Source organism: Notamacropus eugenii, chromosome 1, assembly GCF_028372415.1.
Source record: "Notamacropus eugenii isolate mMacEug1 chromosome 1, mMacEug1.pri_v2, whole genome shotgun sequence".
NCBI lineage: Eukaryota > Metazoa > Chordata > Mammalia > Diprotodontia > Macropodidae > Notamacropus > Notamacropus eugenii.
Genome location: NC_092872.1, coordinates 718,741,592 through 718,761,777, shown reverse-complemented (window position 1 = coordinate 718,761,777; position 20,186 = coordinate 718,741,592). Strand labels below are relative to the sequence as shown.

The following is a 20,186-nucleotide window of genomic DNA, read 5'->3' as shown; positions in this document are numbered from 1 at the left end:
TGTCTCTTCAGACTGTCCTCTTCTCTATCCTTCCTTCTGTACTTCCTTGTCTTCTTCTTTGTGCTTTAAAAAGATGAGTCAATGGTCTACTTTCTTTTTCTTATCCTGATTGCTCTGGCCTCATTCCTGATTTAAAAATTAAGAAATGAAGAAAGCAAATCCCCTGTAACATATAAGCAGAGTCAAGCAAAATGAAACTAGATAGTGGCCATGTACAAAAATAAGGACCTTTCTCTGCATCTTGTGTCCATCTTCTCTTTGCCAGGAGGTGATTAACGCATCTTCTCATAGTCCTCTAAAGAAGTGATTCAGAGCTGTGTGTCTTCCCTATGCTGGTGTCCTCATATACACTGATCTCCTGGTTTGTTGTCTTTACTCTGTCAGTTCATACTACCCAGTAGGTGAAATAGTCTCTTTCATCAACTCTTACAGATCAATAATATTTATCATATTCATGCAGCACATTTCTTCTCCATTTATTTGGGAGGAAATCTGAAGCATTTGCTTGCATTCTGTTACTCAAGGATAAGGGCATTTGTTTTCCAGAAGATAGAAAACTGGGCCCAAAGTCAGGAAGACCTGAATTCAAATTCAGACTGAGACATTTATTGGCTATGTGACTCTGGTTTAGTCACTTACTTCTATTTTGCCTCAGTTTCCTCATGTGTAAAATGAGCAGGAGAAGGAAATGACAAACCACTTCAGTATCTCTGCCAAGAACACTCCAAGTCAGGTCACAGAGGGTCAGACATGACTGAAACAATTGTACAAGAACAAAGAAGCCACAAAAGAGATTTGCCTGACAAGGACAATAACCAGTTTAGAATATAAGCTATGAACCCTTTTGAGACCCCCAATACCTCAGAAAGGCCTGAAATCTAATTTGGTCAATCAGGAGAGAAGCATTTGATCCCACTCTGAAGTTAACCTACCACAATGCCTTCCATGCTCTGAGATAAGACATACTCTGTTTGCTCAGTGAGTGAACTCAAAATGCTCCTTTCTGTGTAAGCAAATAGAAAGCTGGATGAGGCTGATCAGGAACATTTTTCTGATTATGAATGTCCGGGGCAGGATGCCTAGCACCAGACACTCTCTTGAACAATGGGAATTTTTCTTATATCAGTATTTTATGGACATGTGTGTTATGCTATGTGAGGCTGTATATATTCATATTCATGATAAAGGAAACAGAAATCCTGAATATATAATTTAAATTGACACCTTGATATGCTCTCATTGTATTTACAATTTATACAAAAATTAATTTGTTTTTTTTTTAATCAAGAGATAGAACATATGGAGACTATAATTTGAGGTAGCGAAGGAGCAAAGAAGGGAGGGAGGGATTTGAAGGAATTATTCTGAAGATATAAGATCCCCGTTGTCTTTCTATCCTTGGGATCATATTCTTCAATGAATTCCCATGCATATCTCTATGTGTATGTTCTGCAAGTTTTGAGAGAAATAAACATGCCTATCCAGCCTAATTTTGTCTTTCTTAGAATCAGCTCAGCAATAGTTTACACTTATGGTGCCATGTGCTCAGACAGGACAGGGCTAGAGACTGAACCTTTCCACTGAACACTGCTAGTACTGGGTGTCTACAAGACTTATTCTAAAAGTTCCTGCCTTCCCCCTGGGTGGTAAGTCCCTTCTCTATTCCTGCTCCTAATATCAGACTCTGCTTAGTAGCTGCAGTCTGAATTTTTTTCTCTAAGCTAGCTCTGGGAGTGAAAGCCGCTGGCTAGGTCTTCTCTGCAATTCTGATATCCTCTGTGACTCAGTCATGTCTAGTCTTGGTGGGAAAGTTTTCTCTGCTCGTTTGCTTCAATTGCAAAGTGAGAATAAGAGGTTTCATGCCTTAAAGCTAGCAAAGGCACTTCAGTTTCAGCTCCTTTTTTTCAGGTGCCATATAATCCCATTCCTAGCTACCCTTGCCCTTTCAGGCTACAGTCCTGTCATGGACTCAGATCCTAAAATTTAACTTCCTTGGAATCTGCCCCTTTAATTCTGTTACAGCAAAATCTCTCTGAGCTTCCCCCCAATCCCTCTCCCCATTTTTCTATGATTAGATTTTCCTCATTCTCTTTGTATTTGTTATGTTAGTTTGTCTGTCTCTCTGTATCTCTGTATCTATATCATGTGTACAATGATGGAGTCTGTTGCCTTGTAAGAGTTAAAATGATGCCAAGGAGAAACTCATAAGCTGTCTAAGAAAACAATAAACCAACCAACCAATCAACTAAGAAACCAACATGTGCAACTCTTTTCCTTGTGATTCCAGCTAGAATTAACAGTGAAAAGTTAGATAAAAGCATCTTAGCAAATTTTGGATTTTGTGAGATTCATCATTAAAGAATTTGGAATATGAGCATTTTGGAATTGCAGGAAAAAGCTCCTGAGACTTTAGCAACAATTCCATGTGCTCAGCCCCTGCTAAAACACCTCTGCACAGTCCCTATCACTCAGTACTTCCCATTCCCTCCCCAGTGTTAGGAGTGAATCTCAGTATGGAGAGTGTAGCAGCCACCGGGTTCTTGTAATAGTCCCCCATGGTATTAAGAGATGAGAATCCTGGGCAATTGTAGGAAAACCTTAATTCATCCTTCCCCACCTGGGTAAAGGAGGGGAGGGGCAATAAGCACAGATTGGAAGTGGCTTTAATGACCCTGTGCCCCTGAACACCCTGTCACCCACCCCTCTAGGTAGAGGCTGAGAGTATCTTCCAGATGCAATAAGTTCTGCTCAGCCTGCCACAACAGCTTCAAGCAGCCCCAAACTCATCAAGTTCTGCAGCTGTGGGGAGGCAGGAGGTGGATGGGTGAGGCCTATGGTGAACATTCCCTGAGCCATACCATCAAGAGTTATCCATACTGGAAAGGCCCTGCCATCAGCCACTCCAGCCCCTAGGCAGTGCCCTCTGTCTCAACTTCCCTGGCACTCACTTGCTGCCTGGGAGAATCTGGGTGGCCCTGGAAGTGCCTAGTAGGTGAGATGAGGGAGCCAGTCAACCTCTGCTCTTGGTAAGGCCACATTTCTGCTACAGCTGTAGACATTTTTCAGCTTTGTAATTTATGGAAAGTTATTTATTTTCTGTTTGCCTCATTTCCTGATCCGTAAAGGGAAAAATAACAATGGTTGTTGTCATGGGATCACAATTTTATGGAGATTGTAAAGTGCTTAACACAATGTTATTATTATGTCTAATTTAACACTCATGTTCCATATCTGTTAACTCTGAAGCAATTTAAAATGCCAAAAATAATAGTATCAATAATTTCTATATGTGATAATCTGGAAATGAAATTGATATCATCTGAGGTTTATTGTTTGAGTTATTATTGTATTTCTAAATTGTATTGTACTTCTAAAATTCTCTTAGATTCTAAAATTAGGGGGACCAATGTATTGCTGAAGTAATGTTAGACAAAGCACTTTTTAATTTGGGTTTTGCTGCATATGAATTAGCCTTTTAAAAGGATGTGATTAATTTGATCATTTGGAAATGTTAAATATTTAATTAGATATATTTGGTTTAAAAGGCAATAATAAAAATTATATTTACTATGCTAGCCTATTACTCTTTTGAAAATCTTTATTATTATGAAAATGTCCAACGTGGCTTAAAATTGTAGTCTCAACATACTGATGATGAGATGAGTGATTTCCTATGCAAGGTAATTTGGAAATGCATTCCCCTCTGTTGATAATGGGTTGTTTCAAGTTTTACCATTGGAAAATAAAGTAAACCCCTCTTCCTTCCCCATTCCCTTCCCTTGGAGTAAGGAGTGTATCTCTGTTATGGAGATTGCTTAAAAGCCTGTGTCTCTCTGTTAATCCCTCTCATCTCAGATCAGATGAAGAAAAGAGAATGCTGGATAATTGTGGGAAACTTGAATCACCCTTCTCCTCTTGGGGAAAGGGGGTGGCAGCAACCACAGTGCGTCTCCACTGGCAGTGGCCCCAGTGGTCATGTGTCCCTGGGCATCATTCAGTCCATCCCTCTAGGCAAGCCTGAGTACAAATTTCAAGTGCTATACATCCTTTCTGTTCTACCCCAGCTGCTGCCACGTTGCCCTAGCTCCAGTAGCATGTGCATCTTGGGGTAGGGGGAATTTCTGGAAAAGATCAAGCCCCACAGAGAGCATTCCTTCACCTTGCCCTGTCACCAGTAACTACCACCAATGGTAAAAACCCAACACTAACCATCCCTGTCCCTAGGCAATGACCTCTGTCATACGCCCAAAAGACTAGTCAGTCAGTATCCAGGTCTGGCATATTCCTTGGAAGATTCTGCCCTGCTGCCACCTGGAAGTGTCCAGGTGCTCCTAGTGGTGTTGAGGTTTAGGGGTGCTGGGACCCCAAATCATCCACATGTGCATACTGCCTGAATGAATTTGATCAAAGCCTTCTTTCAGAAAGAGACAAAGTTTGTGAGATCACTGTCCAAGGTGGGTGTGATCCTCAGAATCTGCCACATTGGTCAGACTCTTAAGGAATCTCAGCACCTTAATGAAGAGAGATTGTGGGAAGGATCTAGAAGTGGCCAATTTGTCTGGGGTGAGTGGAGGTGGTGTCTAGGGAGTATCTTGATGGGAGGGGCCAGTTGACTGGGTTGACTGGAGGTCCAACAGCTACACCAAGATAATGGGATCCAAATCAGATCAATGATGGAAAGTGGGGGGAGGGGGATCAGGAGGTAACAGACAAGAGAGGGTTGGGCAACAGAGAATAGGGAGATTGGATGCAGGCTACAATGAAGGCCAGCTGAGAGAATTATAACCTCAGATGAATACCTGAGACTTATTTCATAAAATGGGAAAATTAAGGGAGAGTTCAAGGTAGGTTTTTTCAGGCCTTGTGGACAAATGGGACCCAAATCCTTTTGGGGTAATGTGCAAAGGTCTTGGCTTGGGCTTCTACCCTGTAACATCTAGCTCGGCAATGTGAGGTGGGAGAAGCCCATCAGCCTCTACCTGAGATGAGTTAACACTTGTCTGTTCTGGCTGCAGAAACTTTTTAGCTAGATAACTTTAGCATGTTATCTTATCTCTGTTTGTCCCAATTGTCTGATCTGTAAAGCAGGAAATAATAATGATACCTACATCCCAGGGTTGTTGTGACATTATACAGTGCTTAGCATGGTGACTGGCATATGCTGAGCACTACATTATTATTATTTCTTTAAATAAATGTGATGATTCCATATCTGATAACTCTGAGGTGGTTTTAAAATGCCAAAGGCAATAAGACCAGTGATTTTATTTTTATTCTACATGATCATTTGAAAATGAAACTGATGTCATCTGAAGTTTATCGTTTGTGACATTGTGTTCCTAAATTTATAACGCACAATTTGAAAGATCATTGCAAACCAGAAATGTTGTTAGACAAAATTTTCTTTTGAATCTGGATGTTAAAATATTATGGAATGGGCTTTAAGAAAATCTGATAAAAATATATTTTTGAAATCTTATATATTTAGTGGGGTACATTTTGTTAGAAAGTGGATGATAAAAATATATGATGACAAATCAAATTTTCTTTTTGTTTTCAAATTCTTCAGTATTCTTAGAGCATATAGCTCACATTAAAGATGTAGCTTCAACATATGAATGATGAGTCAACAACTTGGTGTTTGCTTTTTGTCTGAAGCTCAGAATATGGGTAGTTTTAATTTATAAGTAAAAGATAAAGAAAAGAGTGACTGCAGCTTTTGGAACAGCTCTCATGGGAAAGTTAGTGGTCCTTGACTAAAGCATAACATGCAGAATATTCTCTTCCTCCTTTTTCTCTATATTTTTAATTTTTCTACAGCAATTAGAGCCCCCTGGGACAAGTGTTTGCTGAAGCAGAGCTGAATTAGGCCCAATTCTCCCCTGAGGGCAGTGGTTGCTCTGAGTCTGTGCCTGGGCAGCAGCTGCTCCCCGACTCTGAAGGGCTGAGCAGCCTGGGGAGGTTTTTGTTCAGGGCTGAAACACTGTGGGGAAGCTACTACCTTGCATACAGTAATAATATGCCACATCCTCAGCCTCCACAGCACTGATGGTGAAGGTGAAATCTGTCCCAGAACCACTGCCACTGAACCTGGCAGGGACCCCAGATGCCAGTTTGGAAGCATCATATATCAGGAGCTTGGGAGAGTCTCCTGGTTTCTGCTGGTACCAGCTCATATAGTTGCTAATGCTGGAACTGGTCTTGCAGTTGATGGTGACTCTATCTCCTGGAGTCACAGAGAGGGAGGCTGGGGACTGGGTCACCACAATGGCTGCCTGGGATCCTTGGTGGGAAAAGAAGGAAGAGATTTAAAGTGAAGAATCCTGTTCTCTCACCCTCAGGTTGTATTAGAGATTCCCAGTGGAAAACTTCTGTCTCTAAAGTGTTGCCAACCTATGGCTCATTGGGAATCTTACCTTGAGGCCAGAGCAAGAGGAGCAAGTGGAGCAAGGAAAGGGAAAGCATTGTGACCCTTGCAGAGCAGGAGGCAGAGAGCTCTGAGCTCAGCGAGAAATGTGGGAGATATTTGTATGTGAGGCTGGGTTTGTGAAAAGTCCCATGGACATCACCATGCAAAGCAGTGCCAGTACAGCCTCAGCTCATGATCCCAGGCGTGGTTATGTGCACATGAAGGGTGTGGCCCATTTGTGTTTCCTTGAAGGTGTGACCTCATGTGGCTTCTTTTGTTATTGCTATATTAATTAGATCTGCCTTCATCTGGACTGCTTTTCTCTGTGGCAGGTGGCCAATTGTGGATAGATGAGGGAAGCCTCTCCATCTTCCCAGGAGAGGTCAGGTGGCTCTGGATCTAGAGAACAAGAATTCATAAGTGTCTATGCAAAGAACAGAGATAAGAGAGAAAGGAACTGAAGTAGAAAGAGAACTAAGATTGGGGAAGCAATGAAACTTAAAGACAGCTAAGGGCTCAGATTTCTATAAAACGCAGATAGCAGCAACCTGGCGATTCTTTGATCTACTAGGTGATATGGGCAGAATATGTCCCTTGAATTGTTGTGGGGGGGAGAAGATAGGTGTTCTTCTCTTCCATATTTCTGCATTTCTAAATGTTAAAAAGAAAATTTTATTGCTCGTCTCACCCTCTCATTCTCTAATTGTGGAAAATGAGGAGAAAAGGAGCAAAATGGTTATTAGGGTGCATGTTTCCTATTACAGTTCATCGTCTCCTGTTCTCAACTCAGAAAACTTTCATCCTTTGTCAGGCAGACATCTCACGGTTGGCGTCTTGTCATGACCATCTGGTTGCTTTCTGTGCTTCTACTTTCTCCCCACACCAAATAATGCTGCCCTGTGCTGTAAATCTGATCATCTGACAGAGCAGCACTGACCATGTCACCTCCTACTCCAGAAACTCCAGTCCCTCTTTATCACCCCCAGGATCTAATAAAAAATTCTTTAAAGTTCTTCAGAACTTGGTCAATTTCTCTCTTTCCAATTTCTTTACCCTTCACCACCTCTCAAGTACCCCATGATTTTTTGACGCTGGATAAAGGTCCCTGCTCTTGAGTCTGTGCTCTCTCCCTGCTGTTTCCTGGACCTGGAATGTTCTTCTTCCTCACTCTCACTTCCTGCCTTCATGTGCTTCCTGTTTCCTCAGAAATAAACATGAGGAGCAGCTTCCAGTCCATTCTTTTGCAGGGATGTTCTCCCCATGCAATCTTTTCTTGTACACCCATAGTTCATTCTGGACACAGTAATATCTCCCACTGGCTGTGCTTTTTTAATTTAAGTATTTTAATGTTGAACTTCAATGTTAAGCAAGAGCATTTCCATCCCTGCAGGAGAACAGAAAAAGAAGATTGTGTGTGGAACCATAAACCTCCCTTTCCCCTAGTTGGTAAAACAAACATTTAACAAGTTCATTCATGTCTCTGCAGACTCTCATCTTCTCTCTCCTCCCTTCTGAACGTCCTTGTCTTCTTCTTTGTACTTTAATTTTTTTTTACTCTTTTTCTCCTCATGATTACTCTGGCCTCATTGCTGAATTAAAAACTGAGAAGAAATTAAAAAAAAAACAAACAAATCTCCTACACAGAAGCAGAGTCAAACAGAATGAATGGAGATGGTGGCCTCATCCTCTTCAATGCTATCATATCTAGACTTGGGGGTAAGTTTTCACTGCTAATTTGCTTTAATGGGAGAGTGAGAACAAGGCAGAAGTTTCTTTCCTCAGGTAGCAAAGCTATTTCAGCTTCAGCAGTCCTAGAACCAACACAGTAGAGGTCGACAGTGATGGCCACACTTACTGAGATAGGACAGCACTGGAGGCTCGACCTTTCCCCTTGATGGTCCTGGGACTGGCTGACTGAAGGAGTCACCCAGCACCTGTACAAAGGAAAGGAAGAGAATTTCCTCTGGCTTTCTCCAGGGGGAGCTGTGGTCATTATAATTATACAGCATTCAGTTCCATTGTTCCACTCTTAATATTTTCATTGTTAGTCGCTGTGTGTATTGTTTTCTTAGTTCTACTTATACACTTGATACAAGTTCACATAAGCCTTTCTATAATTCTCTAAAACCTGCATAATCACCATTTATTATGATGCAGTAATATTCCACTACCTTCATGTGCCATGTTTCTTTAGCTCTAAGTAGGCAGTCAGCTGGTGCCATGGATAGACTGTAAGATGCATGGCTTTGAGCAAGTCACTTAATTTTTCCACTCCTGAGTTTTCTCATCTGTAAAATGGGGGGTAATAATAATACCTGTGTTGCTGTGAGGATCCATTAAGTTAATAGATGTAAAGTGCCTATTAAACCTTAAAGTACCATGTAGTGCTTTGTTGTTCAGTCTTTTCAGTTGTGTCCACCTCTTCATGACCTCATCTTGGGGTTTTCTTGGCAAAGATACGGGCATGGTTTGCCATACTCTTCTCCAGTTCATTTACAGATGAGGAAACTGAGGCAAACATGATTGAGAGACTTTCCCAGAGTAACAGGTCAGTAGCTGTCTGAGGTTGAATTCCTGTCCTCCTGACTCTAGATCCCGTGTTCTATCCACTGCACCAAAGAAGTGCTCTAAATTGTGTTGTTTGTTTAAAGTCCAACTACCATTAAAAATGGATTGTTTTTAGTTGTTTCACTCATGTCTGACACTTGATGACACCATTTTGGGTTTTCTTGGCAGAGATCTACAAATGGTTTGCCATTTCCTTCTCTGGGTTATTTTCACAGATGAGAAAACTGAGGGGTAGAGGGCTAACTGATTTGCCTAGAATCACAAAACTGGGAAGTATCTGAGACCAGATTTGACCTTGGGAAGATGAGTCTTCCTGACCTCATGCCCCTCATGCTATCAAATCTGCTACCTAAATAAGCTTAAAAGAAGACTTTTCAAGATACTTTCTCCCTGTCCCTTCCTTAACCTCCTTTCTTAATATTCTCTTTTATTCCTGGTTTTTCTTAACTCCTTTTTAAAAATTACATTAATATATATTTAAGGAATAAAGTATTTTCATAACATAGTACAATAAAAAGATGATTGTAGATAAAATTGCTAATCTATTATGCACAAACTGCTTTGCTTTCAAATATGCAACAAAATTGTCATAATAAATTTCTTGGTTTTTTTCTCCTTTTTTTTCTCCCCTCCTTCCTGTTTTGTTCTTTTCACTCCTCTTTTCCTTGGAAGCCTTGTGGAAGTTAAGGATGACTGTCCCCAATGCTGATGGTCCAGTTCTCTGAGAAGATGAACAAGTGACTAATGTAGACTCCTCCAAAAACCATTTTGAATCCCCATCATCTGAGGAAGGCTTCAATCCTATATTATCCAATCAGGAGAGGTATTGTGGCCCATTCTGAGCTCAATCTACCATAATGCTTTACAGTGCTATGGCATAACAGACATGCTTTGCTGTCTGAGTGAACTCAAAATGCCCCATTCCTGTGTCAACACTACAAGACCAGATGAAGCTGAGCAAGAGCATTCTTCTGTTTATGACTATCAAGGGCAAGGTCCCTTGATCAGACACGACCTTGAGTCATGGACCTTTCTTAAGTATTTTATGAACATAAACTGTTAAGTCATGTTAATGGTAAAGGAAACACAGATATCCTGGAACTGTAAGTTCAGTTGAGACTTTTTCAATTGTCTTGTCTTGTTATATTTACATTCTATTCCCTGAAGAAATTCCTTTCTCATATCATGATAAACCATATGGAGACCATAATTTTTGCTGACCTAGGCATCCTGAGTCAGGAAGGGAGGGAGCGTTGAGAAGGAATTGATGTGAAGATAAAATGTCTCCTTTGTCCATCTTTGAGTTCATTGTCTCATGATGAACTGCCATGTTTATCTCTATATGTATGTTTCACAAGGTTTGAGAGAAAAAAACATTCATATTCAGGCTAATTATGCTTGTTTTTCCACAAATGAACTTAGTAATTGTTGACACCACCAAGGGGTGATAAGGATTGGAGACCTAGTCTTATCTCACAATTAAGTTCCCTCAATGAGGAGAGAGACTTGATCCATCCTATGATTGAGTTGCCTCAAGAATTTAGGGACTGTTTTGTATACTTTGTCTATCCTGGGTTTCTTTTTAGGGGTGGGGAAAAGCCACCAGAGTCTGTAATTTGCAAATTCTCTTAAACAACAGCTCGGTAAGGGAGCTGAGGACAGGTTAAAGAATGAGACAAGCTTCTGGAAGCAGCCCCCATGGGAAGGTTTGTGGTCCTTGGCTAAAGCATAGCAGGTAGAAGATTCTTTGTCTTTCTACATTTTCTCTCTCTTCTCAACCTTTCCACCTCAACCAAAGCCTCTAGGACAAATGGTTCCTGCAGCAAAGGTGAGTTAGGTCTAATTCTCCCCTGAGGACAATGGTTGCCCTGAGCCTGTGACTCTGGGGTAACAGCTGATCCCCTGGTCTGAAGGTCTGAGCTGTCTGGGGAGGTTTTTTTTTTCAGGGCTGAAACACGGTGGGAATGGGGCACTATTATACTGAAAACAGTAATAATCTGCCACATCCTCAGCCTCTGCAACACTGAGAGTCAAGGTGAAAACTTTCCCAGAGCCACTGCCCCTGTACTTGGAAGGGACCCCAGAAAGTAGCTTAAAAGCGCCATAGATCAGAAGCTGAGGAGACTTTGCTGGTTTCTGCTGTATCTTTCAGTTCAGCTGTTAATGCTGGAACTGGCTTTGCAGTGGATGGTGACTCTGTCTCCTAGAGCCCCAGACATGGAGGATGGGGATTGCATCATCACAGTGGCTTCCAGGGATTCTTGATGGGAAAAGAAGAAAGAGATTTCAGTGAAGAAAGCTGTTTAGAGACAGTGAATTCAGGAGTACTTCCTTTACCTTCATGCTGTGTCAGAGATGCTCTCTGGTAAACTTTTTCTGTCTGTCAAGTGGTACAAACCTATGACTCATTTTGAGTCTTACCTTGAGGCCAGAGCAGTAGGAGCCAGAGGAGCAAGGAAGATGAGCACGTTGTGACGCTTGCCGAGCTGGAGGCAGAGAACACTGGGCTCAGTGAGAAAAGTGGGAGATAGTTGTATAAGAATCTGGGCTTGTGAAAGTTCCCTTGTAGATCACCTTGCAGAGCAGTGTTGGTCCCACTTCAACTCATGATATAGGAGTGGTGGTATGTATATGGAGGGAGTGGCCCTGTTGTGTTTCCGTGAAGTTGTGACACTGGTGGCCTCTTTTATTGCTAATTTTAGTGGACATAACTTAGACTGGGCATTGTGGTGACTGTTGCAGGTGGTCAACTGCAGTTGTAATTGGGGGAGGATGCTTTGTCTTCCCAGAAGAGATCAGATGGCTCTGAGTTCAGAGACTAATAATCTTTTAATATCAATTTTGGACCTTAATAAGGGCCACAGCCTGAATTAATCAACTGGAAGAGGAGCCTGGACAGCAGCCTCTTTGTCCTCTGAGTAAACTCAAAGATTACCTCTCCCTATGTCAACAAAGCCAGATGTGGCTGATGTTAAGTGCATTTTTTCCTGTTTATAACCATTAAAGATGAACCCATTAACATGAGACACTATCTTGCATAATGGTATTTTTTCTGAATCTCAATATTTTGTGAACAGATATTACGAAATGGAATGTTAATGGTAAAGAAAACACATATCTTGGGATGTAATTTCAATTGAAATTTCATCAACTCTTTTATCTTATTGTATTTACCACCTAGTCAATTAAGAAATTTCCTTTCTTCTAGTATGGTTAATCATGTATGGCGATCATAAATTTGAGTGACACTGACATGCTGAGTTAAGACTGTTCTAAAACATATTTAAGCCTGGTCATTTTTGTATCAGACAGTCAGAATTTCTGTTTTGGCTCCTTATATGTACAAGTTCACTAGCTTTCCCTAGCTTTAAGGAAATAAACAATAAGCATTTACATATCACCTAGCCTGTTTGCCTCCTTTACCCAAATTTTCAGGTCAACAAGACCAAACGTTGACAACTATCTGTGCAAAGAATAGAATTAAGAAAGAAAGGAGCACAGTTGGAAAGAAAACTAAGACTGGAATCAACAGAATTTTGGAAAAGTTAATGGCCCAGGCTTGGATGGAATGGAGATGGAGAGGGCTTGCAGAGTCTTTGGTCTAGTAGGTGGTGAGGGGAGAATGTGTCTCTTGGGTTGTTCTGGGAAGATGTTTATTCTTCTCTTTTGTGTTTCTGTTATATCTTTCTAATAGTTAAAAAGAAAAAAAAAGGATTACTGGTCTCAATTTTTCATTTTCTCATTGGGGAAACTAAGGCCAAAAGGAGCAAAATGATTATATAAATTCCTTTTTCCTATCAAAGACCATCATTTGCTTTTTCCACTCAGAAAGTTTCCACCGCTCAAGCTTGTTGAACCTGCAGTGTTTTCAGCCTGGTGAGAGAGAGAGAGAGAGATCTAGTCACAAAACAATTTGGAGGGGAAGACCCTAAAGGTCTTCTAGCCAGAACAGAAAGAATTAATATTTATTCTCACTCAGGGTCATCAAAACCCAAATAGTGACCAACAGAGTCTTGGGCTAAGACTTTTTATTGGCCATCAGTGAGAGCCAGAGTGATTGGGCTTTCAGGCATAGTGAAGTAGCTCCATCTGAATCTGAATGGACTTTACCAAAGACTGCTTTTCCAGAATTCAGTCTCAAGGAATTTCTATTTCTTTGGGCAGAGCACCCATAGGTCAGTGCACAATTCCCCATGGGGAGGAATACAGGAAGAGAGGGTGGAAAGGCGGTAGGGAGGAAGGAAAGAAAGAAGAAAGGAGAACTGCCCAACTGGAATTCCTTCTCCTCCTCCTCCCTCTCCTCACAGATTTTTGGACTTTGTTCATTCTTGAAGAGACCAGTGATATCAGTATGGGGATGTCTAAACTTGCAAGTGAATAGGATTTAACTGAGGCAGGGCTTTATAAAGTCACCAGTCTCACTCTCTGCTCTAGAGCCATCTGGGTCCAGATCAGGTCTACTGGAGATGGTCCCTGAAACCTGTGAAAGTGATTTGAAAAACAGAGACCTGAGAAAGACCTCTATCCCACTGGATCTGGTTCGATCAAACCCATTGCACCCATCATCCTGATTTATGTCTTGCCACTGAACTCTCATGACTCTGGAGGAGAGTGAGGCTAATGACTTTGCCCAGCTTTGTTTCACTTACATCCAATTCACTTGCAAGTCAAGACATCCCACTCCTGAGGTCATTGTTCCTCTTCCAGAAAGAAGGATGAAGAACCAGCAAAAGCCACAAACAGCCCCTACCTTGGAATCTTCATCTGTAAACAAAACCAACTTCAGCCAGGTGGCCCCATGTTGATCTTATCCCTTCTGTTAGGATTCATGACATGAAGAACAAAACAGCCAGAATGAAGTGGTTTTCCTTGCTCAGACTATCCAGGGTGACTGGCATTTCATGTCCAGGCTTTCTACCTCTTCTCCCTTCCCTCCTAAAGGTATATAACCTTTTTCATAGTTCTCTAGTTTGGGAAATTCATTGTGCTTTGCACTCATGGGACATCCACCCCAGGACGGTAGGTTTGCTACCCTATTATCTCAACTAAAGGCACTTTAATCTTCAGCTTATGGCTTTGATTTATTTTAGGACATGACACTGCCCTGCGTGAGATCCATGTGAATCCTCTATCACCTGAAGAAGACCCCAAACCTGGACTAGCCAATTGGAGAGGACGATTTGAGCCCTTATTAATAACCTCATGTGATGCTCTCTTTGTGAACCCCAAGTTCTCTTGCCAGGTCAACAATCCTAAGACCTGATGAAACTGACCTGGAGGATTCTCCTGTTTATGACCAATAAAGTGCAAAAGTTTTGAACTGGATACTGTCTTGATGAATGGCAAATCTCTTATCTTGTTGTTTTATGGTCTTCACATATTTTAGGACATTCTGTCATATTTTATGGCATTCCCTTTTTCACTGCTGACAGAACCCAGACATTGTGGTTGCACTCTCTTGTTCTATGGCAACTGTAATTTTGGATGACATTGGCGTCCTGATTCCAAAAGGATGAGGGAGCAGATCCTCACATAATCTCCTTCAACTAACCTTTCTTTGAGTTAATGTCTACACGAATTCCCTTGCATGGACACATGCATGTCTACCACTTTGAGAGAAGTAAACATGTGTCTATGTCCTAATTTTGTTTTTCTTAGGACAAACTATGCAAGGTTAAAACTTGTTGAGGATGGCTTTTCAATTACACAGTCAACAAGGAATTTATTAAATGATTCCTCTGTGCTAGACAATATGGATGCATTGCATCTGGATAATCAACATCCTCACATCTAGGCACCTGGAAAAGGAATGTGAGGCAATTGTCAGGGGGAAGGTGGTGCCACCTTCTCATGTAGAAAGTGGCACTTGAGCTGAGATTTGAAAGAACCTGGAGATTCTAATAGGTAGTGGGGAGGGATTGCCCTCTTGGCATGGAAGCTATACAGTGCAAAGGCATGGAGATGGGAGATGGAAATGTTGTGTGTGAAAACACAATCGTCAGTAATTGTCACCTGTCCACTGTTAAAACCCTTCTGATTTCCTGCAGACTATGGCATGCTTTAAGTGTTTGGTGAGATTAGATTTGGTCTTGGATAGCTGTCATGTAGAGACACTCTTAAATCCTTTGGTGCTGATATAGCTTTGCTTCTCCCTCTTTCTAGGTAATAGAACACTTTCTAGGTAATACAATTTATGCAACTGGAAATCAACAGGCTTTCTGTGTTCCCTGTCAGGTAAAAGATTATCATCCTAGAATAAACCCCCAAGACATGGAAGATTTGAGCCTTTTAGCAGGAAGAATGGTCAAATAAATTGTGTCCATTTTTTTGCTCCAATTCTCACCCTCCAATCTGGGTCCCATATTTCTTCCTTTGAACTCTTAATGACCATTCCTGGGTCTCTCTAGCTTGTTTTTATTCCTAACAAGAAGCTAGAACTGATTTTTGGGATATTTGTCTGTTCTCAGCACTTTTTCATTCATTTCCTCATGAAGAGAGTTTTCTGATTCTGAGTCAGCCCTGATATCCCACTTGAAAAGCAAAGAACCCCCAGGACTGTGGGCCAGAGAAGTCCCAAGGGTCAGTTATGAGAAAGGGTGAAAAACAGAGAGAGAAGCATCACTGTCTATCCCAAGATCTCCAGCTCCTTCCTAGGACCTGAGCTTTCATGTCAAGAAATCATTCTTGTGTTATATCATTCACTTCTAAGCCAAGAGGAACATGTTCTATCTTGTGCCCATTCTCCATATTTCACTCTTTCTCATTCTCCATCCCCACCCCTATCTCCACTTCCTGAAGCCTTAAGCCCTCCAATTCACTTGGAATCTCTCTTCCCTTAAGCTTTTAGGTATAGACAAGACTGACCAACATTTAAGATAACAGAATCTGCCTGACCCTGTGGTCTGCTTCATCCAGATTCTACTCTGCTGGATTCCTTTTGATTACTAATCTGGTATATAGGTTTTTTCTGTCTATATTTCTTTGTCTGCTGTCTCCCCCATTAGACGGTGAGCTCCTTGAGAGCAAGGACTGTCTTTCCCTCTTTTTGTATTCCCAGTGCTTAGCAGAGTGCTTGGCATAGAGTAGGAGCTTAATAAATATTTCTTGAGTGACACATTGACAGATTTTATAAACATATTATCCCCATCAGCCCTCTTTTTTTCTCAGTCCCTTTCCCCTCCTGATATGGTATGATCAGTTTTCCTTTCCAATTCTTCAGTGAGACAGTGGAAACCTTTGTGTTCATCACTGACTTAGGTGATCCTAGCAAAGACTTAAGTACATTGGCACTTTAGCAATTTTCTTTGTGTATTCTTCGTCATCGGCTGTTTTTTCTGAACACCTTCTGTCCTTTGCTCAATACTTGAAACAACCCTCCAAGATGACCTTCAGGCCCCCACAACATTGTAGTAATGAACAGAGAGAAGATTCTTCTCCTCACTGGATAGTTCAGCACCTTGCTCAGTTACAGACTTCATGCAGGCTTCCATGTCATCACATCTCTCAACCTGCTCAGCCAATGTGGCCTTCTATACCAGGTCATGTTTAACCAGGACTGAATGTGTTGTGCCCAGAGCGCGTGGTAATGGCAGACAGACCAACATGACATTCAGTGGTCCCTGGGTGGGAGAGGGGCCTCCTTTCCCTACTTTAATGGAAGTATTATTATTTCTGTTGCCATTGGTGACAGCCAGTGGTGCAGTAGTTGGAGAGACAGGCATGAAATCGGAAGACCTATGTTCAAATCTGGTCCCAAACATTAACTCTTGTCAACCTGGGAAAGCCACTTAAGCTGTGTTTTCCTCAGTTCCCTCATCCATTAAATGGGGATAATTGCAGAGTTGTTGTGGGGATCAAAGGAGATAATAGTTGTCAAGACTTTAGCACAGTACCTGGCATATAGCAGCTAGTAAACAAATGCACATTCTCCATGTTATGATTGAGGAGTGTGGGGTTTTGATTTACTCATGGTTGCCTGACCCCTAAATGCCATAACTGGGGTTCAAACACTGTTTTTTGATCTCCTAAGTTCAGTGGTTTGACTCTGGACTGCCTCTCTTTCTTCTGCCTAGGAAGGTAGTGCTGCCTACTGACTAGAATATTGCTTCTGGAGGCAAGAAGGGCTGGAGTTCAAATCCTTTGACTTAAACATGTAAATTGATTTTTTGTTTTTTGTTTCACCTTCATTTCTGAATATCTCTTCCCTTTTCCAGAAATCCACCTCTTGTAATAAAGAATCAAAAAAAACAAAAAAAGAAAAAATGTAGCTCATCAAATGTAATCAATAAATCAATTTACTCTGACAGTACATGCAATATTCCACAGCCATCATACCACACCACTACAAGGATGGAAAGGAAGAGTATTTCCTGTGCTGTTCTCCAGGTGAAAAGTTGGTTATTATAGCTATACTGCATTCAGTTTCATTGTTTTATTCTTAACCATTATGTTATTAGTCAGTGTGTGTATTGTTTTCTTAGTTCTACTTATTAATACTAATATTACTTATACTTATGGACAATATTTATATAAGTTGACCTAAGCCTTCTCATATTACTCTGAAATCTTCTTATTTCCCATTTATCATGATACAGTAATATTCCATTACATTCATGTGCCATATTTGTCCAGCTCTAATTAGGCAGGCATCTGGTACAGTGGACAGAATGTAAACTGTGTGGCCCTGGACATGTCACTTAATTTTTCCACACCTGAGATTTCTCATCTGTCAAATGGGGATACTAATAGCACCCGTGTTATGGTGATACTGTTCGTTAATGTATGTAAGGTGATTATTATAGCTTAAAGTACTGAGTAATGCTTTGCTGCTTAGTCTTTTCAGTTTTGTCCAAATCTTCATGACCTCATTTTGGGGTTTTCTTGGCAAAGATACTGGCATGGTTTGCCATATTCTTCTCCAGCTCACCTTACAGATGAAGAAACTGAGGCAAATAGGGTTAAGTGACTTTTCCAGGGTCACAGGTCAGTAGCTGTCTGAGGCTGAACTCAGGTCCTCCTGACTCCAGAAGCAGTGCTCTATCCATTGCACCACCTAAGTGGCCTAAATTATTTGTTTGTATGAAACCTCACTGTAGTTGAAAGAGAATTTCAAACATGTCTGATTCCTTGTGACCCCATTTGGGGTTTTCTTGGCAAAGATCTAGGAATGGTTTGCCATTTCCTTTTCTAGCTCACTTGTATAGATAAGGAAAATGAGGCAAAGTGATTTGCCTAGGGTCACACAGCTAGGAAGTATCTGAAGCCAGACGAATTCAGGAAAAGAAACCTTCCTGTCCTCATGCCCCATAGTCTATCAAACTTGCCACTTGAAAAGCTTAAAAGCAGACTTTTTAGGACACATTCTCCTTGCTCTCCCCCATACTCCTTTCTTATCATTTCTTTTTTCCTGGCTTTTCTTAATTCCTTTAAAAGCTTTATTAATACACATTTATGGAATAAAAAGCATTCTCATATTTTAACATAATATATTATATATTTTAAATACATTAGTACATTTTTTTGGAGTCAAATGAATTTCTATAACATAATACAATAAACAAGATGATTGTACATGAAGCTGCTAACCCACTATGCACAGTTTGTTGTTGTTTCAAATACACAGAAAGTTGCCATGTAAGTTTCCTTATTTTTCTACCCTGCTTCCCTTATTGGTCTTTTCATTCCCATTCTCCTTAGAAGGTTTAAGGAAGTTAAGGATCCTTATCCTTATTGCTCATGGTCCAGTCTCTGGGAAGATGAACAAGTAACTACCAAGGGTGAACAAGAGAGGAGATCTAGTGTTGCCTGAGGGTTGGGTTCCCAGAGTGAGGAGAGAGACTGGATCCACACTGTGGATTGTGTTGCCTCAAGATATTTAGGGACTCTTCCATCCACCTTATCTATCCTGGCTGTCCATTTAGGGCTGAGGAAAAACAGCCAGAGCAGAGAGTCCAGGCACGTTCCCCTGAATTGTTTGCACTTTCCTCTCAAACACCAGCTCAGGGTGAGGAGCTTGGTGTAGGGAGCAGAAGACAGAGTAAAGAATGAGACCAGCTTCTGGAAGTGTCCCCCATGGGAAGGTTTGTGGTCCTTGGCTGAAGCTTACCAGGCAGAAGGTTCTTTCTCTTCCTCCTTTTTCTCTCACTTCTTAATCTTTCTACCTCAACCAGAGCCCCCGGGACAAGTGGCTTCTACAGCAGACCTGAATTAAACCCAATTCTCTCCTAAGAGCAGTGGTTGCCCCAAGGCAGTGACTCTAGTGTAGCACCTGCTTCCCTGCTCTGAAGGACTGAGCAGCCTGGGGAGGTTTTTGTTCAGGGCTGAAACACTGTGGGAATGGAGCACTTCTATATTGAGAACAGTAATAATCTGCCACATCCTCAGCCTCCACAGCACTGATGGTGAAGGTGAAATCTGTTCCAGAGCCACTACCACTGAACCTGGAAGGGACCCCAGACTCCAGACTAGAAGCAGCATAGATCAGGAGCTTGGGAGACAGTCCTGGTTTCTGTTGGTACCAGCTTATCCACTTGCTAATACTGGTACTGGCCTTGCAGCTGATGGTGACTCTGTCTCCTGGAGCCACACTCAGGGAGGTTGGAGTCTGGGTCATCACAGTTGCTGCCTGGGTTTCTTGGTGGAAAAAGAAGAAAATGATTTCAGTGAAGCATTATGTGTAGATACAGGGAATGCAATAGTTGCCTATCCCCCAGAATGTGTCATAGATGCCCACTGGAGAACTCCTTGTGTCTCTAAAGTGGTGTCAACCTATGCCTCATTGGCAGTCTTACCTTGAAACCAGAGCAGTGGGAGCCAGAGGAACAAGGAAGGGGAGAGCATTGTGACCCTTGAAGAGCTGGAGACAGAGAGCTCTGAGCTTGGTGAGAAATTTGGGAGATATTTATATATGAGACTGGGTTTGTGAAAGGTCCCTTGGAGATCCCCATGCAAAACCATGTTGATTCAAACCCAACTCATGACCACAGGACTAGTTACATGCACGTGGAGAGAATGGCTTGATTGTTTTTCCTTGAAAGTGTGACCTCATGTGGTCTCTTTTCTTATTGCTATATGAAATGGACCTGCCTTAGCCTGGACCTGGTGGTGGCTGTGGCAGGTGGTCTATTGTGGTTATAAACATGGAGTGGGGTCCAGGGCTCTCTATCTTCCCAGGAGAGATCAGATGGCTCTGAGGCTAGAGACCAAGAGT

General features: G+C 41.6%; 1 pseudogene and 1 gene segment (V, D, J or C); both read right to left on the bottom strand.

The window, feature by feature from the left end:
• Positions 1-16,698, bottom strand: part of LOC140520054 (14-3-3 protein zeta/delta pseudogene) — a 36,246-nt pseudogene extending 19,548 nt beyond the window's left edge.
• Positions 16,699-19,217: 2,519 nt separating this feature from the next.
• Positions 19,218-19,833, bottom strand: LOC140528530 (immunoglobulin kappa variable 1-27-like). The segment is given in 2 exon segments: positions 19,218-19,609; positions 19,768-19,833. Coding segments are annotated over 2 exon segments (426 nt in total).
• Positions 19,834-20,186: the final 353 nt, after the last annotated feature.